General features: G+C 40.3%; 3 protein-coding genes across 7 annotated transcripts in view; 1 reads left to right on the top strand and 2 right to left on the bottom strand.

The window, feature by feature from the left end:
• Positions 1-11,399, bottom strand: part of rtkna (rhotekin a) — a 47,156-nt gene extending 35,757 nt beyond the window's left edge. For both annotated transcript variants that reach the window (XM_079560553.1, XM_079560556.1), the window contains exons 1-2: positions 11,256-11,399; positions 10,988-11,156 (exon numbers count right to left, since the gene is read on the bottom strand). In XM_079560553.1, the coding sequence (XP_079416679.1) occupies positions 10,988-11,098 (111 nt within the window). In that variant the 5' untranslated portion in view covers positions 11,099-11,156; positions 11,256-11,399. The remainder of the gene's footprint in view (positions 1-10,987; positions 11,157-11,255) is intronic.
• Positions 11,400-15,677: 4,278 nt separating this feature from the next.
• On the bottom strand, positions 15,678-18,494 carry smn1 (survival of motor neuron 1, telomeric). Its single transcript, XM_079564133.1, has 8 exons — positions 18,361-18,494; positions 17,878-17,949; positions 16,877-17,005; positions 16,611-16,799; positions 16,338-16,535; positions 16,170-16,244; positions 15,980-16,087; positions 15,678-15,875 (listed from the first exon to the last, which is right to left on the bottom strand). The coding sequence occupies exons 1-8, from the start codon at positions 18,406-18,408 to the stop codon at positions 15,819-15,821; spliced, it is 876 nt and encodes a 291-aa protein (XP_079420259.1). The 5' UTR covers positions 18,409-18,494; the 3' UTR covers positions 15,678-15,818.
• Positions 18,495-18,524: 30 nt separating this feature from the next.
• The window catches only part of hspb11 (heat shock protein, alpha-crystallin-related, b11), a 35,469-nt gene continuing 27,534 nt past the window's right edge, over positions 18,525-26,459 (top strand). For 3 of the 4 annotated variants that reach the window (XM_079564145.1, XM_079564144.1, XM_079564147.1), the window contains exons 1-5: positions 18,525-18,717; positions 18,791-18,897; positions 18,972-19,040; positions 19,116-19,159; positions 19,252-19,297. In XM_079564145.1, the coding sequence (XP_079420271.1) occupies positions 18,626-18,717; positions 18,791-18,897; positions 18,972-19,040; positions 19,116-19,159; positions 19,252-19,297 (358 nt within the window). In that variant the 5' untranslated portion in view covers positions 18,525-18,625. Of the gene's footprint in view, positions 18,718-18,790; positions 18,898-18,971; positions 19,041-19,115; positions 19,160-19,251; positions 19,850-26,459 lie in introns of those variants that run through there. The other variant, XM_079564146.1, reaches the window with a different exon arrangement.

The raw sequence follows: 26,459 nt of genomic DNA, 5'->3' as shown, positions 1-26,459 counted from the left end.
TCCCGGGTTCGATTCCCACCTCTCCCCGTGTCTGCGTAGGTTTCCTGCATGTACTCCTGTTTCCTCTATCACTAAAACATGTACAATAGGCCAGGATGAGTAAGAGAGTGTTTGAGCGTGCAAGTGTGGGACAACAGATGCAAATTAGCCCATGGCTACAATCTGGCGTCCATTAACATGCACTGTCCAGAACATCCATCCAGAACATCCATCCAGAACATCCATCCAGAACATCCATCCAGAACATCCATCCAGAACATCCATCCAGAACATCCATCCATCCATCCACTTCCGCTTTATCTGGGGCCGGGTCTCAGCAGAGATGCCCAAACTTCCCGATCCACACACACCTCCTCCAGCTGTTCTGGGGGGACCCCGAGGCGACACCAGGCCAGCTCGGAGACATAGTCCCACCAGCGTGTCCTGGGTCTTCCACGAGGCCTTGTCCCGCATTTGTCCAGAACAAATAAACAAAAAAAATTAACATTGGGCATTCCCTTCTCTGCATTTGACCCATTCTTCAATGCTGTTGGGGAAACCTGAGAGCAGAGGGCAGCCGCAGAGGGCGTGCACCGGGGGCCCATCCTGTGGAGCCAGGCTAATGGTCAGAATCATCAGGCTATTACATGTGCTGTAGGGGAAACCGGAGAACCTGGAGGAAACTTACGGGAAGAACATGCAAAGTCCTCACAGAAAAACCCCTACCAAGGATCCAACCCAGGACCTTCGAGCTGTGAAGCACGAGCACTAACCGCTCCGCCACGGTGCCCCTTACAGCTGTAACTTACATCAGTGCTTTCTTACAGAACACAACACTGACAATGACTGAGATTATTACACAAGCTTTAACACACAGTCACATCTGTTTGGTGGGATGACTTTACTGTATGAATAATAGCTGTGATGTCAGACACACTGACATTCCCCTGAGGACTTCAGCTCTTCTCACACAACATGAACAACATGCACAGACGTCACAGTATAATGACAATATATGACTCCACATCTAGCAGGATCAGGTTCCCATAATCCCATTTCAGCGACAAAACCACAACCCACCAATGGCAAGTAAATCAAAATCTCATGAATGTGTTTTTGATCCCTGATATTGAAGATAATCAATAAAAAACGGACACAACAACTGACACAGCTATTATCATTTATCTCAAAGATAGTGTATTTGTCAAAGATTAAATCAAATAAAGTCTAAAAAGGCTTGGGAGCCACTGCCTTATACAACGGCATTATGATTCATGGTTGACAGAAAAAACTGTAAAAAGTGCAGACAGAACCCAGTAGATTCAAGTTCAATATTCAATCAATCAGCAGGCGTTGCCTCACAGGGCAGTGCAGTGTGATTCAATTCAGTGTTAGTCATAAATGAAGACTATTGTAACTGTAACATCAGACATAGGCCATCACCAAACTGACAGACCAATCACAGCAGCTTTATCACTTCTCAGAAAAAAAGGAATTCACCGCGGATCTGAGTCATTTGTCTCCATTCGTTGTTCCCCTCAGGGCCTCAAAAGATTCTCCATCTTTTTTTTTAATCTGTAAATTTAATAGGAAATGTCGTCTGAGGCTATAAAATATGAGTTATAGTGCTCGTGCTCTTTTAAAAGTATGAACTTAACCGTAATTGTGGTTAATGAGGTGAGTGCCAAATGTTTAAAAGGACAGGTAAAGGTGCATCTGCCGCAGAGTTGGGGGATATGATGTGGAACAATGGCTCCATCTGCAGGACACATTTAGTACTACAACTGTGATGCGCGGCCATAATCCAATTAACAGAATACAAAGATGGTGTGTGTGTCCACATTTAATTAAAACGAAATGAAAGAGATTTCCAGTTCGTCCTCCGTTCGCTGTATGGGCATATTAAATCCCGAAACTAAAAACAAAACCTTCAGCAGCATTAAAACATAAGAAATCCTTTTATGTTGCCTAACAGTCCAGACCAATAAATGTCTTTTGGTCTGTCTCTGTAAAGAGCATTTTCCCCCCCTAAACATCTCAAACTAAACATCTGCTGGAGCTGTGTGCGCTTTGTCAGAGCAGAGGAAGCACAGGAGGCACATAACTCAAATTGACAAGCGCAACAGCTTTAACAGGTACACACGCTACTGTTACAACGCAACACAGTACGCTGATTCATTCGAGCCATTGAAAATAGACAACGATATGAATTCACATCAGTTTGATTTTACATTTAGTGAGTTGGCAGTTTGGATCATTTATCTACAGCATTATGAAGGTGATAAAAGAAGAGATTTTGACATATTTTTTTCTTCTTTTAGCTTTTTAAAGAACAGGCCGCCGTTTACATGTCTGGTCTCTGGTGCCCGTGAAAGAGCGTGGTAGCTTCCAACTTCACCCCCGTTTGGAGCTGTAGGGAAATGCTGGGTGAGGCCATATGCTAACAACATCTTTGGTCTTTTTGCGTGATCCAGGGCACGCACAAAGACCAGACAGGTACGCATCAACTCGTCTAAGCTCAGGTAAGAACATATCTCAGTATGGAAACACGGTGGCCTATTCCTTTGATGCATTATCCATTTTTTTAAACGTTTTGATTGGCATGACATGACGGCTAGCAAAAAAGGATATGACGCAGGCGCAGCACGTGTTCTTACATTCTTAAAGGCAGTTTGAGCACTGAAAGAGTTTAGGGAAAGCAGTCTGGAAGGAGAGAGAAGTGCCAACTCAACTCAAGCTGGTGGGGAGTCGGGACAAGTGTTTCGAGCTCGAGACATCGCCTTTATTGATCCGCAAAGGAAATTGCGTTGTCACAGAGGGAGACGGGCTGAATATTAGGATCACTCTAAGACGCATGAGTGAAACAACTCTAAAGTTCAGGTTGGTTAAGTTGCTGAAAAATAATGAACCGCTAAACTTGTACAAGAATCACACAATTTGACAAAAATGATGATTTCGATTCAGTTGTGATTGATTGGGATCATTACGCAGCACTAATTTGACTATAATGATTTGCATAGATAGGCCTGAACGTATAGAACCCCAAATTGCTGAGAGCGCAGAAATGACAGCAGTACAAGACAATGTGACAAGAGCGCGAGCATCTGAGCCAGTAAACAAACACTGTAAAACATTAGGCGCACTGGCAGGGATGAGTACACTGTGTGCAATAACGGCAGACGCACATAATAGAGCCATCTGTGCCCATAAAGTCACACACCTGCCTGGCATCATCAAACAACGGGCTACATGAGGGGTACTTGTGTTCGGTTTGGATGCGCTCCTCAACACGAGAGCAATACAGAGCACAATGAACATGGCAGGGGGCGAAGAAGGTCCAGAGCGGGGCGCACTAAATTACAGCTGAGCGATGTTGGCGACATGGATCCTTGGAGTTATTCAAGCAGTGATGAAAGCAAACAATTGACCTCATCAGAGCAGGAGCAGGCATGTAGTTTAGCACAGCCAGACACTGCGCGTTGCAACACAGGCATATTCTTTACTTATGTCAACACTGCTGTACAAGTGGCTCCAAGTTCAGAGGCCTTTGTCACGTCTCAAAGCAGTATACGTAGTCATCAATACTAGAACTGGGTAGCGTTAAACTATACCAGTATGGGACACACACACACAAAAAGTTTAGGTACTACCAGTATCTAAGACATCAAAGTATCAAAAAATATCATTTCTTAAGAGACCACGTTTTGAGCCTGTTGGGTCCAGTGACAGCACTAAAGGAAGCTACTTGGTTATTTAAACTTAAATAAATGGCAAATATTTGAGTATAGGTAGGTATAGATAAAAGTATAGTTCAGGTATCGGTATCGTACATCAAGTATCGTTAAAGTACGAGTATTGAAAACTGTAACTGTACCTAGCCCTATTCAATACTGACATTTGAATGCTTTATGTAAACACATTTCAACAGAATATTAAGTCACGTTGTTCCCCCCTTCACACCCTGATATAAACATACACTACACATCATATGCACAGAGAATGAGATCAGCTGACGACCTGAACATCCTGAATGACCAGGTATAAGTCCGTAAATGGATTTCTTCTTCCCAGATGGGAATATTCCAATGCCAGAGTCATATTATGAAAGCAATGAGTGGTTCAGGGAACATGAGATATCATTTTCATAAATATAATGGCAGATTGACAGTCCAGATCTCAACACCATTGAAGATATTTGGAATGTGCTGGAGAAGGCCTTGCGCAGTGGTCAGTCTCTCCCATCAATACAAGCTTTTGATTAAAAGAAATAATGTCACACTGGATTTTTTTACATTGCAGAAGCTTATTAAAACAATGCCACAGTGAATGCGTGCTGTAAACAAAGCTAAAGGCGGTCTGTATATTTAATATATTTAATATTTAAGCAGGTGTGGAGAGTTTCTTTTTGATCAGGCAGTATACATCCAAGATAACATATTAGCTGTGTATCGTCCAGAAAATGTGCCAGAAAGAGTAAAGAAAAACGTTCTCCTGCACACATGTCCCATCCCGGACTTACTACGTTCACCTTTGACCCATTTTGTTCACACAGACAAACAAAAAGAGGAAAACTGCTCAGAACCAGAAACTGCTGAAAAGTTATTTTGAAAAATGTGCGCATATTTTGAATGCCTTTGGGTAGCCTGCTACTTTATTCACACAGAGACAAAGCGGATCATGTTTCTCAGACCCCTGTGATAGGTCTGTGGCCTGACAAGCGTCCTGCACTGTAAATGACACCACACACTGGAATGTGTGTCTTTGTCAATGTTTAACACGGCAGCCCCAATCTGGGGGTCCTGCCTCTACAGAGAATACCTGTGGCAAAGACAGACGAAAGTGTTAATGATTAGAGCTGAGGCATTTAAAGCTGGCTTACGGTAAAATATCTCCTGGTGAAGAAACTCGTTAGGCGCAGTAATTCAGTATTGCCACGACCAAAGAAAAAAAAAGAAAAAAAATGTGATTCATCAAATAAATACTATTACATTATCAATTTATGCTTTGAAGTTAAGATTCAGTGTATGTCGCAACCAGGATCAAAAACATTAACACTTGAGAGAAAACTGAAACGTGAACTGCTAAACTAAAAGAAGAATCACAAGCATTTCAGAACATCTTTGGAGAAGTGTAATTTACAGGGTTAGCAGCTTCTATAAACAATAAATCCCAATGGAGACCGTTACTTAGTTGTTTTTAAGAGCCTTTTCAATTTGCTAACTGCAACCATCAAAACTGATTTGGATACGATTGTGATTAATTGTACTCTAGAGCTGAGACGGCTAGAGAAAGTTATATGCAATATCCGAACAAACGCCTGATAAAAACTACTGTTTTTTTACGCAAATAAAAACATATTTTATGGAGCTTGTTTTACAGATACAGATTCAGCCTGACAATGTGACCAACTGAATTGGATCAAAATAGTCTGGATATCTCTCGTAACCGCGGGTGAGCTACGTACAAAAAGCTCTAGTTTTCTGATACCATGGGAGCTGTGCCGAAAATAAGTGGCGTGCCCCACATAGTACGACTCTCCAGAGAAAGGGAGGCACTGCGGTGAGTATATTAGCATTGAAACCCGGAGAGGATAAAGACAAACAGTGTTAAAAGAACAGAGTTTGAAATTCCCAGTGTACAAAAGCTTGAGCAATAATGCATGTTTTGAACACTTAAGCTTCTGTTCTGTAAAATAAATCAAGGGGTAGTCAGCAGATGTGGAATCAGGGGTAGATGCTCTTTATGTTGAAGCGCGATACTATAATAAATAAAGAAAACAGTTTCTACAGTTTCTCGACTATATAGTTTCAAAATGTGACATTACAGAAATGAACAAGACACATTTTTACTATTATGGGAAAGTGGTAAGGAATCCAGAAAGTTCAGGACAGGTGTATATGTACTGTCTGTGAGTCTCAGAAAACCACTTAGTCACTGTCTGAGAGGAGTGCGAGAGAGTGACTGATTGTGACTTGAATAAAAACTGCTCTTCATTTTACATCATCAGAGTGAAATGGGAAGAATAATATTAATGTAGACATGTGTGAACTGCTGACAGTATGTGTGACTCACATCCTGTCCGTGTCTCTATGACGTTTCATCTATCACTGCCTCCCCTGGTGCTCACGCCTTGTTTGGTGCTTGATGCAGAAATGTGATAGAAACAGAATACTGCAACATGCAGATCACTTAGTGTAAGTGACAAGTAATCCTGAGAAATTTGGTTGAAAGCGGTCAATTCAATCTTAAAAATAGTATTATAGTTTTCAACACATCAACATATCAAATATTAAATGTACAAACATGGCAAATAAAGTTACTGCACACAGAAGTTCACAATTATTATTTGTCATTATTATCTATTATTTTATTATTTATTTATTATTTGTGCTTTTTATTTTTTTTATAGATGATACAGTAAATCATCTATTGGTTTAAAAATCTAATTGCATGTTACAATTATAATGTTCAGATAAGAGAACATGCCATGAGTGCAATAATATGCTATAGTTTGGGCTTTTTGGAGAATAATAGGAAATGTATTATTTAACATGTAATACTATCATGGCACATGTGTATAAATGGATAGTAAAAACAACTGCACAAAGGATAGCGAAAATGTCTTATTGTGGGGAAAAAAATAACTACCGGTACTGTATAGAGACAATAGGACTGTTGGACCTGTTAGGACACAGTAGATAAAAAATACTAAGCCATTTCATACGATCTGAACTAATTTAATATTAAACTATGGTGACAGCTTTGAAACAATTGCAAGACCACGTCTCAGTTCACTGACTGTGAAATATTTTCTTTTTTCTTTTACTTTGGAGCGGGAGCAGTGCTCCACTTTAATGTATACTCAAGCTTGAGCCATAAAAAGGTTAAACATTAGTGGGTCAAAATATTTTTGGCATACCAGGAGACCATGTGAGCTGCGCTGCAGTGGTCCAGCTTTGTTTGAAAGAATGAGAGTCAGTAGAGGTAAACTTTACAGTGACTGGAATATACTGTATTTCAGCTCAGCTCAGTGCCCCCTGTGGAAAACAACTTGCCCAATAGCCCTAAAGCCACAATCACACAATCCACTAAGCCTATATTTAACCGCTACAGCCAAATCCCACAGTAGCAGAGGACTATTGCAGCTCGATTTCCTAACTTGAGCAAATCTTGGAGACATTTGGCAATTGTGTTTGGGAAATCTGGCAGTATGTGCTCATTTCAGTCTGGCCCCAGAGCCGGTGGATTTGAACCCACAGCCTTGGTTTGGAGCTATCGAGAGAAGTGATGGCCCATTGTTCAGTGAGTACAGTGCCTCACTGGGGAACATTTGGCATTTGTCTAAAACATGCTTTTCTAAAGTGATTTTATGGTCCTGAGGTGCTTCTTTTTGGCAGGAGCAGAGGTTGTCCTGGAAACATCCATATGACCTCAGTTCTTTTGAGGATGTGGGAAGTAAATGTTTGCTTACACAAATAGGTTTAGATCACCAAAGAACCGTGCCAGGCCACTTTACACACTGGCACTGACAGGTGGCTTACACCCTGAGGAACATCTTTTGGGTCAAAATCCTTGTGTTTAGTGACAACTTTACAGAAACATACAGACTGGTCTAAAAGGACAGAGTTGTCACATATCTCTTGCAATTCAACCTTGAAAAAATACAGGCTTGTCTAGAATTGGCATTATATGTCCTGCAATAATGAAAATGTAACACCACAGTCTCTTTTGGTGTGAACGATGTCTTTGACTGTACCCGTAGTGTGCGTTTGAGGGTTTAGTGGTCTGACTGAGGGATCCACAGGGTGGAGAAGGGCTGAGCCATTAAAACCCGTGGAGAATTTGACTAATGTCAGACTGGTGCTGCTACTTGCAGAATAAAGGGGCGAGAGTGGGTGTATGGGTGTGTCCTCACACTCTCACCACTTCCCGCCTGCAGAGCTTCTGCAGACCCACAGGCCTGGACTGTGGGCCCATCCTTGGGTTAACCCTTAGGCCCAGTTAGTGCACTGAAATCAAGGACATTTCACCTCAGTAATAATAAACCAGGCCCCCAGTGCATTTGGGTGGCCTCAGCTGAAACAGTCAAAGCTCTCATGGCCTAAACAGGACAGAGTGGTGATACCAATGTCTTGGTAAGCAGAAAGAATAGTAATAAGTTAACTATCAAATTAAAGCTATGAACACATACAATTTATTTTTAATAGTCAAAGAGTGTTCTCTAGCTTTTCACTCAAGACTCACTAAGGTTGTTCAGATCTTGTGATGAAGCCGTTTACTGATAACAATACGTCAATAACATGTGAGTGACCATTACGTCACACGCTTGCATAAGACACATGAATGAGTTTGTCTTTTGGCAAAGGTTAAACAGGGGCTTTCACATCGAGCGTCTTCATTGAAATGCTGTGGACTAGTTCCGCTGAGGTATTAACTGACTGCCAACGGCAGAACAGAGGAAGGTTCTACTCTCTCAAAGAGGATCATTAGTATTAGCCACAAGCTTAAGATAAATTCAGGCATGGGCAACAGCAAAATAATTAAATAAATAGTTTACGTCACACACCATTAGTATGCAAGACAAAGCGACAATAGCTTCTAACTCTTGAGTCACTCGCCGGGTTGCTTAAGTGTTTATGGCTTGAAAGACTTGGACATATAGTCTCTCTTTACAATGATCGATTGAGGAGGAGGGCCAGGTTTAGCAGAGCATTCTTGTGACATGAATTAGAAACAGCTCATATACGACTCAGAGAATGCTCGGGCACATCACTGACTGATTTAAGAATAGTAACACAAAGACAGTCAATAGTTTAGTCCGTCTTTCCACTTACGTATGTACTATGTGTATTAACAAACATAGAGTAAATAGCTCAAATGTGCATAAAACCTACCAGCCATTACACAAGAAAAAAAAAAGGAGTTTTATTCTCAAGGTGAGCAATAAATGGATTCCAGGCTTCACAAAATTGCTCATTGAGAGGGCAATCATGAAGCTTTTCATTTATATCAATGACAACATTGCAAGGTTGCTTTTAGGTATGTTTCCAACGAAAAATAACACCAAAATATACAGCCTCATATGCAAAAGCTTGCTATACACTCTCAATTCTGCCACCTTTCTTTCAGAACCATAAGTCATTTCATGCTCCCCTGTCCTTGGTGATGTTTAATAAATACTGACGAAAGCAGCGAAGAAACACCACAAGAGGTTCGGTTTTAGCCATGAAGATGCCACTAGAAATGCCCTCAAATCTTTAGACTTGGTCATTTTTTCGGCTTAATACAGTTAAGTATAGAGTTTATAAGTGTGCAGGGCATATAATCATAAAGAATAATTTTCAATGATGAATTAACACCTAGTTGTTATTGTTAATACCGTGAGAGTAAAAAAAAGGAATTGTTTTCTATTGCAGTGGTTACTATGAGCGTTTCCTAAAACAAACAAACAAAACAAAAATATGTAAGGGCAGCAAGTGATGTGAAGTGAGTAAAAACCTCTGTGAGGTTGTCTACTGTTCAGCCAAGAACCAGTGGCTAATGTGAAGCAGATGCCGACACAGCTTCAGAGGAGGAAAACCTCAAATGTGTAATTGTACAACAAACAGCAACACGGATCAGGAAAGGGCTGTGCAGCTCTTGACCCACTTACTTTGATACTTTGCAGTACCTCTCTGACTACTCCCTGGAGGCTCACTGTCCACATGTGCACAGTCCAATAAAACTGAGTCAAGTGAAGTATCTTCAGCAGGAAATCAGGACAAGATAGAGGGGTATAGGCTCAACTATCTTTGGAAGTGTATACATTAAAACCATGACATACATACATACATATGTTAATATACAGTACATATATACACATATGTATATGTATGTGTACACACGCACGCACGCACGCACACACACACACAAATAGGATCACATTCGTTAACACTATTAAAATTCAAGTGTCTCTATTATAGCCCATGGGATAAATATACAGTTCAGCCAACCCTCTATTATCCTTCAGTGGTTCCCAATCTTTTTTGTCTCACTGGAGTCCTTCACTTCATCACTCCGACTCGTAAAACATAATTAAAAATACTTTTCCATAAAAGTAATATTGAAATTTTACTGAACTTTTTTTAATCTGGGGTAATTGAAAGTACCCTCTGCTGGGTGCTCAAGTCTCTTACCCCTGGGGTTGTTGTTTTTTGTTTTGTTTTTGTTTTTACAAACGTAGGATCATGTGACTCTCCTGAGTCAGCAGGGTTGGGAGAGATGCCCACTCTGAAGGCATGTCCCTATAGCTTAGCAAGACAAATAGCCAGTGGGCATAACAGTCAGATGTAGCCAGTCAGCTACAAGAGAGAATCTTCCAAACAACAATCTGAGACGAGTACTCAGCTCAAGTACATGTATTTGAGTACTCCTTTGGAAAAACTGTACTTATTAGAGAAATTATATCATTCAGTACTTTTTACTTGAGTAATATTGTATAAACGTATCTTTACCCTTGAGTTGAAAAGTTACTTGCACCACTGGGAGTACATTTTAAAGTTACAAAAAGCAAGAGTTGCATAAGTTACAAAAGCTTCACTACATTTTACTTAATTATTTGAAAGTAACGTTACTCTTACTTGAGTAAATATTGTGGCTACTCTACCCACCTCTGTCAACAATGAACTACAAAATAGGCTACAACAAAAACACCAAAGCGTGTACTCATATTGCGCTAAATTCAAGTCAAGTACTTTAAAAAAAAAGCGGCCATTAACTTTCCGCGTAAAGACTCGGGCACACGGACGCACGACTCTCTTCAGAAATTTTAATTACAGCGCATCTCACAAAACAACCCCTCTGCGCGCTAATATGAGCCTCGAAACAAGTTTGAAATTGGGCCAAAGAATTAGTTTACAGATTAGCTCGCAGAGGGTGCAGTAAACACAGAAAATCTATCCCCCGTGGAGATGAGTTGACTTGTGAGAGACGATAAGAAGCGGCGGACAATCACAGAGACTCTCCCTACCTGGGATGTGTCCAGGAAAATGCTCTTTCTGAACTTCCCTCGCCGTATCTCCATTTCAAGCGCCGAGCCGCGGGCAACAGTGGCTCTCGCTGTTTGATTTCGGCAAAACATCACCTTTAGTTCGCTGCCAACTTCGAGGATAGTCTTGTTTTGAGGGTGGGATGAAGCGCTTTGGAAAGAAAGCAAAGTGAGTGAATCGTTGATCTAAAGCGGTATAAAAACAAGCAGAAAAAGTTTAAAGAGATGATCAATTATTTTCGAGGCAAACCTTGAATCAAACTCCCTCCTCTGTGGCGTCCATGCCGACAGTACACTCTCGAACAGCGTTCATTCACAGCTGACTTTTCACTTTTGGGAACACTGCCCCTTGTGTGTCCACGGGTGACACAACGACACCTCATGTGGTGCCCCCGCGTGCGTCAGACTCCGGAGCCCCCTACTGGCGAGGCCCTGCGACGCACCAGTAAAGCCTTCATTCATTCATTCACTCACAGTGTTGGGGAGAATGCTTTGACATTGTATTTAGTTACTGAATACTGAATACTTACCTTAAATGGATTTTGCAACGTATTCTGTTACTTTGTCTAATCAGAGTATTGTAAATACTTTGAATACTTTTAGAATACTTGTAATACTACTGTTGGAACACCTGTTATAAACTCACTTACCATTAATTAGGAACTCTTTAACCCTTTAACCCCCACCTGAACAGAGCACATTCATTTTTCTCCAGTTTGACTTTGCCCAAATCTAAAAGCTTCTTTTAGAAAGAAAACGAGAATGCAACAAAAAAGCCACAAAAGAGTAAATAAAAGCAACAAACATGCAACAAAAAAGCAGATAAGTACAAAAAGGCTACTAAAGAGCAAGTGACAAAAAAGCCATGAAAGTGCATCAAAAGAGTAACAAAAACTCAACAAAAAAGTGGCAAATTTGTGACTAAAACGCCATTTTAAAAAAAGCAACGAGAAAAGGGTAAAAATGAGATGAAAAATAACGTTTAAAAAAAGGGTTGACAAGATCCATTTTGATCAGATCTGTGGGTCTTAGCTGTCAAATGGGGCGTCACACCTAGAGACTGTAAGCTCCAGTCGAGAAGCTTTTATATTTGGGCAAAGCCGAACCAGAGAAAATGCACTTGGTTCAGGCAGGGGTTGAGAGGTCGACTTTCTTGACAAATGGAACAGCAGATCACATGTGCAGTGTTTGTATGATCTGTGGCATAAGGTGTTTTAAATCTTTATTTTAGGAGGAAAACCAGGTCAACATTAAAAATTCTTTGTTAATGTTGTGAAATATGGAGCTGAAATTGAATGATTGAGTACTGGGATGTATTCTCTTGATATTTGGAAAATAACTGTATTCTAAATACTCTCAAATGAAAGTGTAACTTTACCAGAATGCATCCATCCATTTTCTTCCACTTGTCCGTTTCCAGCTCCAACAGCTGCCCAAATCACATTGCACCAGCCCCAAAGACTACATACAAAATTAACTCTACAGATTATAAGAGCACTATTATTTTTCACTAATTATTGGTTATTCATCTATTTTTTGGCATTTTCAGTGGTCCGTACAAATAATACTTTGAATGTCATGGTTCAATGCAGAATACAGAAACTTGAAGCTGACTGATTTCTTCTGTGATGAAAAGGTATTTAAATGTATCTTCTCATCTAATCCCAACAGGTTGGAAACCATTTTGCCATAATCTGTACATCTAATGGACAGAGAGGCTTCTCCAAAGACATTTTTTGATAAATCTACAGCTAAAGGTTATCTGCACATTCAGGTAAGTGAGTCAGATAAGCTGGACTTATCAAAACATATGTTGGAGTGAAATGAGGCGGAAAGTGCTCTGTCTTGTGATGAATCTGGAGTCTCCTGAACAGCACCGGTAACTCACGGCCTGCTGAGCTGGAATCTCAGAGAGTCAGACAGGAATCAAAGATCCATCTAAACAGACAGGGGTCACCTCCAGTGCAGCACAACTGGCAGACACTGAACAGATCATTTACAAAAGGATCTGTTCTGTTTAGTGTTATTGTGTTATTGTGGTATCTAGTTATTATGCCATCCATTAATAAATTGTCACAACATTCTGTGCATTGATACTGTGTACTCCGAGTATGTTTCTAGGGGTAGTGGTTTTAGTATATGTGCTCTACTTTCTAAAACAAGTAGGGAAAAAATAAAAAAATGTCTTCATCAACCTATGATGTTTAGGAGCCTATAAGTACTTAATAATAGAATGCAATGGGCCTTTTCACCCAAATTAACCTCTTACCCCCAGCCTGAACCAAGAGCATTTTCTCCAGTTCAGTTTAACCCAAATCTAAAAGCTTGTTACAGCCTATGTTCCTCGTTATGATTGTCACGTTTTTGTCCTTTTTGATTGTGTTTTCATCACATTTTTGTTGCTTGATCACAGTTACATTATACTAAAAAAACAAAAAAACTAAATGTGTCCAAAAACAATGAAAAATGTGATACTAAAAACAAGGAAGAAGCCTTGAAGAGTTTTGTAGGTCTTAGCTTTCAAGTGAGGCGTTACTTTGGCCTTAAGGCTTTAATAAGCTTTTAGATTTGGGTGAAACTGGAGATAATGCAGATAATACACTAAACTACAAGCATAGATTTTATTATACTGTAGGTTAAGATGAAAAAAACAACACGTGTTTTTACTGTTTAAAACTGATTAAAATTGGTAGATATAACTAAAAGGCACATGGAAAACACAATGCCATAGTGAAATTACACTTCTGTTCCTTTCCCATGGGCCTATACTGCAGGCAGCCTCACAGAAATGTATTTGATGTGTTTGGACATTTTCATGACAAGCATAATGTGGGAAAAATCTGCCAGCGTCAACGTCTAAAATTAGACATGCCTTGATTTATGTCGGAGAAGACTATCCACACGAGCTGTATATGGATGAATTTACCCAAACCTAATTATGTTGTAGTTTTTGTGTGCAACAAGCATTAACCTAATGCTGCAGATCAGAAACAGACAGGAAAAAGGCATAGGGCAAGTGCAGCACTAATCTCTCCTTAAGTCTCCTGTTTAGAAGTGTTTGTTGATGTTGTGGGCCTGAGTAAATAGCTGAAGGCGTTATAACTCATGCGGCAATGCAATCTTGAGTTCTGGTGCCTTTTCCAATCTGTTAGTTGTGTGTGTTTTCTAGAGGGGGGACTTAAGTGAAATGCAGATTATGTTTACATACCACATGCCGCCTTTGGTCACAGGGGGCAGACAGTCAAAGAGGGGGGAGTGGTGCGAGGTCGGACCCCCTTTTAACTTCCAGTGAAGCTTGGGTGGTGCACTGCACGCTGAACCCTGTGGGCAGCTTAGGAGTCAGGGAGAGAGTGAGGCGGTGGGTTTATGAACATGCATGCTTCAGCGTGGCAGATTCAAAAAGCCCATCTGGGAGGGAAAGATAGGTCTGCGTTATCAGCAGTTGTTTGTATTGCGTTTTATTTGTAAATCCTATAAACTAAATTTCCCCGTTATCGCACTTTTCCTTTTCTCTCTGCGCCACATATACAAGGACAATAAACAGCACAAGACAAAGAAGGAAAGGGGGATAAAAAGCAGCTCGACATGTCACAACAGTGAGCTGTAAAATGATGATCACGGTCAGAATATGAAAAGCTGTTGTGTGAGAAAGCGATGGAGGAAAATCACATGACATTAGACACAGCAGATAATCAGACGTTTAACACAAACCAGGTTTTTCATTCACAATTGTTGTATTATGAACTACCCACCAGTTTTAAAGCAGAGCAGATGGAGTTAAAAGAAGAGCAGATCACAAGAGCTGTATAGAAAATATGGGGAGTGTTTTGACAGAATGAAAAGCGCTACAGGCTCAGCAGAATGACTGTGGCTGTTTCCACTGCAATTACATGTGGTTTTCTATGCTATATTTATACTCAAATTTGCAACTATCCCTCCACTATAGTGCTTCTTTATGACCAAACCTCAAACATTCTACAAATATTCAAGCTTCAAAATTGAAGATTACAGAAAGAAAACACTGTGCAAGCTAACCACTGCACCATGATCATGTTTTGTACACAATTTTTGGATGATCTTCTTATTTGGCGCACTCCTTTTAGATGCAAAGGAGAAATCAGTTTTAAGGTTTTCCCTGCATGTGATTTTGTCTGATGCTGCAGCACGGCCAACTAGCACATTGAAATATGTGCTTATCTGAGATGAAAAGAGAAACCTTATGATGGATGTGCTCCTATACTGGGCGGTGGATGAGGAAAACACCTCAGGGGAGAGAAAAAGCTTAAATGCAAGGCATAACACGGACTGTTGCTCTGAATAAACTATGTGGAGATAACCTGAGGGACTAGAGCCCAAGTCGAGCAAGATATTAAATTTAAAAATATATATTAGCAAACCCAGAGTCACCCAGTGATACTGATTGGAAGTGTTTTAATCAGGATTTTACTCAAGTTTCAACTCATGAGAATACTGTATTCTATGCCCCATTCCATAAGGCAAGTGCATTATGGTAGTCTGACTTCTGCTGGATAACACTTGCCATTGCAGCCACATATTTGTCTGTGACGTCAATGTAATGACCGTGTTCAGAAGGTGGACTTCTTTTTGATTTTGTGCTGAATAGGACATAGTTAAAAAATAAAACAAAATATGTTTTTGCAAGTTTTTTATTAAGGTATTTACAAAGAATACAAAACTCTTCCTTCCGTAATTAGCTCACCTCATTTACATTTCAGGTACACTAGTTGTTTATGAAATGAAGATGATCAGCCACTCAGTTGATGCCAGAAGAACATAAAAAAATTAATTAATTTTATTTGTGGTGCAGTTTTGTCCAATTGGCAGCTTCCTTTCGTCCTTGTTTCAACCCCTGTACAAACACAAACAAGCGTTTTAAAAATATGTATACAAAAATAAACCAAAATACTGATGAAAATACAATTGGGGTCATCTTTAAAATTCTTTTCAACATACCAAGTAGTATCCTGTGTGATAGCCACTCATGTACCAGGAGATGAGCACACTGCCCAAAGCCTCATCATCCACCATGTCAGGGCTCATAGGTGGAGGCGGCGGGATCATCTGCGGAAGGTTATAATGTAGCAGTTTTCAACTTTGTCATGTTTACAAAATAGACAAGCTTCATACTGAATGACAGCCTTACTGGTGGTCCAAAAGCCATCATAGGAGGCCAGGGCGGCGGGGCATGTCCATGTCCACTTGAGCGCTTACTTGCTCCCTGCTCAACATAAGGTCTCATAAAACACTGAGCAAAATCACACATTCCATGAGCATTATATACTTGTCATTTTAGATGTAAATTATATCGTACTTGTTTGAAATTTGGCATTGGAGGTGGTCCAGCTGGAAAACCAGGAAAACCAGGAAAACCAGGAAAACCAGGAAAACCAGGAACCTGAGGATTCTCTTTGTGCGTCTTGGACTTGCATTTACTTTGCGTTTGCTGTTTGTGTACATTTGGGGTTGCTGACCGATCACTTTCCTCTGTTGATGATTCAACCTCATTTGTCTAAACACAAAAGGGATATGAAAAAGTCAAGCATATCATCGGTCATCATCAATGAAGTTATTAAATCTACAGTACCTTGGAATTTCCTTCATCCCCCTCAGAAATTTCTGACACCAAATCTTCAAGATTTTGTTCTTCTTCATTACCATACTCTGTATATGTAACAACACAAGTGCTTCTTTCCTCATCTATGGAGGAGATGGTGGCAGCATACAATTGTCCATCTTCTGACCAGTAAGCACAACAAGAATCTCCAACCTGCCACTATGACAGGACAAAAATATAAGCCATGAAGACATTAGAAACTAAAAACTTATCTGACCAAGTTATTTTTCACATACCGATTTGTCTGCAGGTGAATTGGTTCTTTTTCGACTCTGTTTTTTCTTATTATTCTTCCTTTTCCTGCCTGGATGATTTTTCTTAGAGGTTTGTGGTTGCTCTTCCCCCTTTTCCCCCTTCAGGGCAGTCTGGTAGAAAAGCATGAAATGGATTATTGACATACAATTACACAAACAGGCAACATTGGCCACGCATGGGGCTAATATTCAGTCAATCGCTGCCAAACTCACAGAGGGCCTAAACAAAGTGCATGACTGGCTTAAACAAAGTTGTCTCATGCTCAACTCAAAAAAGACAGTCTGCATGATGTTTAGCAAAAAACATTGAAACAAGAGAGATCGTTTGTGCTTTTGAATGGAGAGGAGTTGGAGTTAGTGACCCACTTTAAATATCTTGGAGTAATCTTGGATCCCAACCTCACATTCAAAAAGCACATGAAAAAGGTCACAAACGCTGGCCCCGCCTCCTCTTAGGGAATTCATTAAAAAAAGAAATTGTGAGACCAGCACCCGATCAACAGTCAAAACGTGCTTTCCATTAAGGCTTGTTCGAGTTGGAACACTCTACCTATGACAATTAGAGAAAGCAGCACCTACGTCTCATTTAAGATACAACTGAAAGAATGGCTTCTTTGCCAACAAAGGTGTAACCATTAAGACAGGAAACAGATTTTTAAAATATTTGCAGGTACAGGTGAGTGAGTGGGAGGGACGAGGGGAGCGGCGTATGTAAGAGATGCACTTTATGTATTGTGTAGTTGTTGTCCTTGCCTGTGTTGTCTGTAATGTACTGCTGTGTGTTTTGGCTTATGTGATTTATATTTTGTATGTTCTTGTCTTGTTTTTTTACCTCATGGGACTGCGGATGGAAAGTAGCCTTGAGCTAAATCCGGCATATTTACAGCACTAGTTGTTCATTAATATGCACTGTCCCATTCAAATAAATGAATAACTGAAATGGAATATGATATTGTACAAAGAGAGAAGTGGGTTATATTTACCTTAAATGAAGAAACTGCCTTATCATAAGCCTTTATCAATGCTGTATCATCCCAAATGTCAGAATCGTCACTCTATAAAGGAATACAGTAGCTCTCATTATGAACCATAATACTCAGAAAGATTAAAAAAGACACCTGCAAACAGTGCATTTGTAAAACCAAGTCAACCAGTACTTTGACGCTGTCCATGTGTTCTAACCTCGTATAGATCATATAACCATGTCTATTTCACATAAGACTTGAAAGATATGTTTGTAAAAATGAAAAAGAAAACATTTCTTGACACTAACGAAAAGTTAAGCTGCTTGGTAGGAAGGAAAGATTGCAAGCATAATTTCACCAATGCTGTTTCTTGTTGTGCATCTCTGTTAGCATCATAAATTTATCCAAGATTAGCATTAGGCAGCAAGATGACCAAGACACACTCCTTATAAATCATAATAATGTTGGGTATTTGGCACCGAATTATGATGTGTTACTTACTTGCCCGGCTCCACGAGTAAATAACACATCTTGACACCCATTTGCCATTTCTAGACTGTCATGTGGCTAAAGCTAAGAGCAATACGCACACAAGTAGTGCATCGGGAAAATGACGAACGAAACAAACGGTGACGTATATATCCTGCGACATTTTGGTTGGTTGACTTGGCAACGGGATCGTTGTCCTCAGTGAGGAAAAAAGTGTAGCCTGTTTATTAGCGCGGAACCGCGTCGTTCTAAGAACAGATACAGATAGTTTTCAAACATGCCTGATAATGCCCTGTGCTCCTTGGGGACAGAAGTCGTCGTCGCATCATCCCATGACGAGAATTATCCACCGGAAAATATTATTGATGGGTAAGTCGCCTACACACCATTACGATGTATTAACATGCACCATCATGTTGTTGAATATATTAATTTACCGTAGAAACGCTAAAACGTTTTGGATGACCACTGGGATGTTTCCACAAGAGTTCATAATTCGGTTTGCTAATGCTACCCATCTCAGTGCTCTGACAGTGGACAGCAACAATGGTGAGTAAAAGAAGATATGCTGCTACTACTGTGAAGAAAAAAGGCTTTGCACGTGCTTTTTCTATCTGTTTCAGTGAGGACTCTTAAGATAGAAAGAAATACTTCTGAGTTTGCCAAAGACTTTGAGACTGTTGTAGAAAAAGGTAAGAAAAAAAGCCCACAGTTTTCCTTTTACAAATACAATACTTAAAATATTAACAGTCTACCTTTTCTTGCAGAATTCGCTCCTACACAAGGACACCTTCAGTCAAATGTTATATCAGTAAGTAAAAAGTAGCCTATATATGTATTTCAAATATGAGACACCCAGCTTATATTTTATTTCTAACTCAATCCTCCTTGTTTGTTTTTCAGCTGAATGGAATCAGTGCAACCCACCTTCGGTTCATAATCGAATCAGGTTACGATTACTTTGTTTCAGTGCACAAAGTCAGTGTTCAAACTTAACTGTTGATTAAAGATAATTTTAGAAGGAAATCAAAGTTAGAATAACATATTATGGGGAGAGCGGGGTGGTTTGAGCCACCGGGAGGATTGGGTCACTAATTGTTTTAGAATTAAAAGCTTGGCCGTCTGGATCAGCCGCCCCAGGTGATTGGATACATAATCTGCTGTCCTCCCTTGGCTGTGACTCTTTCCTCTCAGTGCAATACTTTAGATCTGAACAATAAGGCTACTTTAAATTACGACTGAAACTATTAAAGTTGCATGTCCATAGTCCTGTAAATAGACATCACGATGAATGATGCATTTCAGAACAAACTCAAAGCAATATTTTATGTCACAAACAGACAAATAGGTGTGTTTTCTCTGATGAATGATGTCGCTGGTGTGTAAATGAAACAGAGCAGGGGCTAAATTAGTTTTATTCAGGATGAACTTGTAATGAACATGATATCTTAACAAGACGCTGTGTGATGTGAGGCAGCTCTTGTAGTTCTCTGGATGTGAAGCAGCCCCTTTTCGAATTAGCCTAATAAGAGAGACCTTGCTAAACCTAGAGGTCATGGTCACAGAGTGGATTGTCACTTACTGTTTATGGATGCTAGATGGCAGCTGCCTGAAAGGTGAACACATTAGAACAAAAACATGTTTATGTGAGTCAGCTTTCAAACTGAAGAACTTGACTTTCATAATTTCCCTGCTAGTAGTAGTAAGGTGTATTTTGGCTGGAAGTGAACAAATATAAAATGGCTGACTGAGGAGCGTTGGGTCAAATATTGTACCCAACCCAAGCAAAAGGTAAAGCTCCTCTAAAAAAAGACAAAATTTAAGAAGACAGAAGAAAGTAGAGATGAAGAGTCACAGACTGATAAGCTGACCGATACTGATGGCAAGTAGTTTCATCCTTGACATCTGGTAAACATGTTTTGGTGAAGAACCCAAGTCGTAGTAGTAGTAGTAGTAGTAGTAGTAGTAGTAGTAGTAGTAGTAGTAGTAGTAGTAGTAGTAGTTGTAGTTTATTTGAGCAATTAACATTTTCTCTTTCTTATAAGCAAAAAGCTTATAAGTGCCCACCCCTTGTTCATGTAAATTACATTTGCAATTCATGATGTTACAGTTAAACATTACTTTAACATTTACATCAAATAAACAATCCTTCCTGAGTATTCTGTATCAGTTTCAAAACACAACTATAACACAACTACATTATCCTAATGTAGTTAACAATTGTCAACATACAATCAGCAGACTTATCTTACAATTTGCAGCACTGGCAAATGACGAGGTTTTAGCATTTACATAATTTACACAGCATGCTAATAAATAATAATAATTAATAATAGTTGATAATTATAATTAATAGTTATTGTTATTGATCATAACAATTATCCTTCTTGTCATTATCAATGGATGAATATCCAATTTCATATTATATAGGCTATATATATATATATATATATATATATATATATATATATATATATATATATATATATATATATATACACTGCTCACAAAAACTTAGGGCACACTCAAAAAACACATCCTAGATGTCAATCAATTCGATTTTTCAGATGAAAATCTTTATTCATAGTGTAGGGCAATGTGTTGAGAACAAAATAACATAAGAATGATAAACGGAAATCAAATTCTCAACCCCTGGAGGTCTGGATCCAAAATTATAGTCAAAATCAAAGTGACAAATCAGGTCACTGGTTGATCCAAATTCTATAGAAATTCCTCCAAACGAGTCTGTATCATCCTCAGTAGTGTGTGTGGCCTCCATGTGCCTGAATGCACTCTCTACAACGCCTGGGCATGCTCCTGATGAGACCACAGATGTCCTCCTGAGGGATCTCCTCCCAGACCTGGATTAGAGCATCAGTCAGCTCCTGGACAGTCTGTGGTGCGACGTGGCGTTGATGGATGGACCGAGACATGATGTCCCAGATGTGCTCTTGGATTGGATTTAAGTCTGGGGAACGGGCAGGCCAGTCCATAACATCAATACCTTCATCATGCAGGACCTGCTGACACACTCTTGCCACATGTGGCCTGGCATTATCATGCATCAGAAGGAACCCAGGGCCCACAGCACCAGCATATGGTCTTACAATAGGTCTGAGGATCTCATCCCGGTCCCCAATGCCAGTCAGGGAACCTCTGGCTAGCACATGGAGGGCTGTGCGGCCCTCCAATGAAATGCCTCCCCAGACCATCACTGACCCACCACCAAACCGGTCATGCTGGATGATGTTGCAGCAGCAGAACGTTCTCCAGGGCGTCTCCAGACTCTGTCACGTCTGTCACATGTGCTCAGGGTGAACCTGCTCTCATCCGTGAAGAGCACAGGGCACCATTGGCCAATCTGCCAATCGCTGTGTTCTCGGGCAAATGCCAATCGGGCTGCACGGTGTTGGGCAGTAAGCACCGGCCCAACTTGTGGACATGGGCCCTCATACCACCGTCATGGAGTCGGTTTCTGACCGTTTGAGGACCAACATGCACATTTGTGGCCCTCTGGAGGTCATTTTGTAGGGCTCGGGCAGTGCTTCTCCTGTTTCTCTGTGCACAAATGAGCAGATAGCGGTCCTGCTGCTGGGTTGTTGACCTCGGTCGGCACCCCCCAGGTCTCCTGGTGTACTGGCCTGTCTCCTGGTATCTCCTCCATGCTCTGGACACTGCGCTGGGAGACACAGCAAACCTTCTTGCCACAGCACGAATGGACGTGCCATTTTGGATGAGCATCACTCCCTGAGCAACTTCTGTGGGTTGTAGATGCCTCTTAATGATACCTCTAGTGGTGAGAACACTGGACAAATGCAAAAGTGTTCCAAAAATACGGTACAAAGGATGAAGACAGGGAAATGGTCTGTGGTCACCACCTGCAAAACCATTCCTCTTTTGGAGTTATCTTGCTAATTGCCGCTCATTTCCACCTGTTGTCTGTTTAATTTCCACAACACCAAGTGAAATTGATTCACAATAAGCGTGGCTTCCTAACTGGACAGTCTGATATCCCAGAAATTTGATTGACTTGGAGTTACATTGTGTTTTTTGAGTGTGCCCTAAGTTTTTGTGAGCAGTGTATATTGGACATTATATTCTGCCATTTTGCCACTTCCTTGTTGTCATTATTATGATAATGACATGCCCATATTGTATACCCTATGTAGTTTGGTGCGTTAAAGTGCGTTAAGTCTCAAGAAAAACTTTCTCTACTTGGTGAAATTGGTGGATTGTCTGTTTTTGTGCAATTTCCTTCAAAAGACGAAAGGATCTTCTGTTTTGTTTACAAACCCAGACAAGGAAGACATAGAACTTAATCCAGAGACTGCTGTTCTCATGCTTGGTCCCCTTTATCTGTAGGAGGTACTGATAGGTCTGCTCCATCTATTACACTATGGTTTAACTGTTGTTTGTTAAAAACATAAAAAAAATAAAAATCTTTGTGAAGGACCTGTTTCATGCTATTCTAACTTGTACAAAATAACAATTATAGATAAATGTTAGTGTGTCCACCCCTTCAAAGCAATAAACCGGGCTGACTGGGGAGGGTTGGGTCAAATTATCACAATAATTAAAATGAGTATTATTCTGTTTCTGTTTGAATATTAAAGCCTCATGATTCTCGTTCTGGAGAATGTGCATACTTCGTATCTGGGCAAAATGTTTAAAGCCTTGGCAGAAAGCTCAAGGATTTAAACAAAGATTTGTGACCCAATCCACCCTGTTGTGCCCCATACTTCACTTATCCTTTTCTGTATTATACAAGAATTGATGGGGTTTATTCACAACTCATTCTTACTAACTAATTATTTAAAAGGCTGAGTTTTTATATGTATTTCCAATTCCGCATGCTTCTTATAACACAGTCTCTTGGCAAGGCTTTATAATATGGAAGCTTTCAATGCAAGAGATGGAGTTAATTAACTAATTCTAAGCAATGGGGGCTTATGCTGGCATTGGCACAAACACCCGTTAACCATACTCCTCCCACAGATCACCACCCCACCCACCTGAACTGAGAAGAATTTGACATCCCTATAGAAAAAAGCTACTGGGGGCTCAATGCAGGGGGGTGGGGGGAACCAGATGGTTTCCCAGTCAACCAATGATTCTCTAAAGACTGCAGGCCTATTCACACAAGAATCACTGCTTCTCCTGCACTTCACACTGGAACACAATCGCCAACTCCTATCTACCTTCTCTGCCGCTTCAACATCCACTGGGACTCCCTCCCCAATTACTTTGCTGACTGTTGCGGTGCTGGGGGATTTGCTCAGGCTGTGTTTTGCCATCGTTTGGTCTGCATACAGCCCTTTGAATAAACCAATAAAATATGAAATACACGCTTGAATAACTAGCCCCCTGATATTTTGAAGCAACTAATTGCTTAGGAGTATGGCTTGTGTATACACGTATATTTCAGAATGCAAGTGCATAATGAGTAATGAGGCCCAGGAAGAAACCAATACAATGTTATTGACCTATCTATTATTAATGGAATATTTATTATAATGTTGTGAGGTGAGTGAGGGTCATCATAAAATTATGTTCCCCTATTTGTAAGTGGAAAACATACTGCTCTCCCATAATTTAAATTGAGTATTATTTATTTGTAGTGGTGTTCTTGAATGTAAAATAGAAGCTTTTTCATGTTGACAAAGTCTGCACATGTGGTCCAGCGTTTCTAATGAATTCACAGTCTTTTGTGTGTGACTGCCAGCCGATCAAGGGAATCACAGCAGGATATGAGAGCTTTATTATCGAGTCACTGCAGGCCAGGGATAGATTATAACCAGTGTCTTCTGGAGGCTGCCTAACTGCTGTCCAATCACACCAGACACCTGCTTGTCCCAAACTCTGTATGTTCAGCTGAGTTCATCTAAGATCATCAACGACCAAAAACTAATAACATCGAGACTGTGTCTAAATGCAAAATTAAGCACCATGCAAATCTCAGTGAGGTGTATATTCAGAATTTTTTGCTCTTTTGAAAATTGGAAATATGCGTGAATAAAACAATGGAGAAACTGGCATAGAACAACTTCAGTGGCAGAAATTCAGTTAAATGTTTGTTAAAGTGCATGCATATGACACATTATACAAAATCTTTGCTAAAACATAGTTAACTCTAGCCTGGCCATTGCCATCCGTAAACTCCAGTCAATTATAATTTCCCTACATATACGTCTGGGTTTGATCTCAGTGGCTGTGTTACATCGGTTGACTTTCTACCTACCATTCAGCGAGCGTGGGAGGCGGGTGTTGTAGGTGACGTCAAGCATTTGCACCGATTTGCGGGTTGTAGTTTGGCAATGGCGGCGGATACGAAAGAAATGGAAGCTCTTCAATCCGTCCTGGCTCGGCTCCCAAATATCCAGAAATTAAAATTGAAGCCTTGAAATGTGCAAGGAATGCTCCCAAGAGTTGTGATGGCTCGCTTCACTCACTCGGGCGCATACGTCACGACCAAACGCTAGCGGAAATCAGATCTAATCGTTTCAAAGGAGTTCACCCCTCCCACCTGATAACAGAGCTCAATTGTGAAGGTCCAGACCCTTATACGAAATGAAGTAAGTACGAGGGTATGGTAAAACCAGGCAAAGTTAACACAATTATATTCAAGATTCTGCTTGATGTGTACCCAGCTTTCCTAATTTTAAACTGTGGCCGTGCAGCCATGTTAAGACAATGGGAAATGAGCGAGTCAAACTGCTGTTGAACTTTACCTTTATCTATGCCACTTCCTGTCAGCAGTTTAAAAATTCAAATAAAAATAACTTTTCTGCCCAACGTCTATTCTTTGCAACGTTGATCATAAACGCCTCTAGAGGTTTTCTATTTCAGGAAACAGTTGACGTGGACATGTGTTGCATCTTGAAAAGGAGTACTGTTTCTTAGGTCAAGTGTGTTTGTACTGGACTGAACAGATTATTCCGTATTGCGCTGCACATGTTTACAAAACTAATTTTGTTAGTGTGACGATAACACCTACCTTCCTCGCAACATGCTTTGTTCATCTTTTATGTCTACCCAGTGAATCCGCTGCTATCTCTTCCGTGTCCCCCCTTTTCATGTCAATAACAGAAGCTCACACAGTGACACAAAAGGTTTTTAATTTGATTTCAGCTCTGATGTGGACCGGTCCAACAGGCACCATATGAAGGAAGGCAACACTATCAAAAGGACTGAAATGAGATGATTAGACGTGCAAGCAAAACAATACCCTCATTATTTAAGTCCAAGAGAGAATCATAATGAGGAATTGACAAAAGGCCAGCTGGAGATTGCTTTGAAACATATCTGCTGCAATCTTATTTCAGAATGTGAATATATTCGCAAGTGTTTGAAGTGCAGCAATGTCTGACAAAGTTTTCTCATTAATTTTGTAACACAAACGACCTACATATTTACAGTAATTGTAATCATAATAACAGCCATTGTCTCTGTTTTAGTTTTTGAGCATAATAACCTTGAGGAACAATGTCTGTCAAGAAGCTTAGAAAATCTACACAGCCGTCAAAAGAGAGACAGTTATTGAGCATAATGGTTTGAACACAATATGCTTTATGCATGTTCTATTAGGGTCAACAAAGGTGATATCTCCCTGCTTTTACAACAACATTTGAATTGTCTAAATGCCCAGGACGTTCATCCAGGCTGCGAAATGCTTGTGTGTGGAGATGTGATTCTACTGCTCCTCACAGCACCTCTCGCCTCCAGAGTTTAGCTTGGCTTCTGCCTTCAAAATCTCAGACCTGCTGTGGCGATAATGCACTGTAATGGTGGGTTGCCGGGCCATCTCCTGCTGCCTCATTACTGAGCCTGCCATGCATTTTTGACTGTGTGTGCATGCGCGTCACGTGTGCAGATTTCTGTAATAGCTGGCGTAAGCTTACGAGTATTAAGTGGATGGAGTAGTTAAACTTTTGCTTCTCCCCAAACTACTTTGCCCTTGTGGTGCAATGGAACCAGTCCAGAATAGTGGCGCCAAATGTGGAGAGCGGCGGCACTAGAGTGAGAGTCTCCAAAAGCTATGCCAACAAACCCTTATGAAGATAAACACTGTGGCAAAGGGGAGTTGTTGTGTTTTTTAGATCAAATAAATAAAT

Source organism: Gobius niger (assembly GCF_951799975.1).
Source record: "Gobius niger genome assembly, chromosome: 1".
Taxonomy (NCBI): Eukaryota; Metazoa; Chordata; class Actinopteri; order Gobiiformes; family Gobiidae; genus Gobius; species Gobius niger.
The sequence above is the reverse complement of the archived record's forward strand: the minus strand, read 5'-3'. Positions and strand labels throughout refer to the sequence as shown.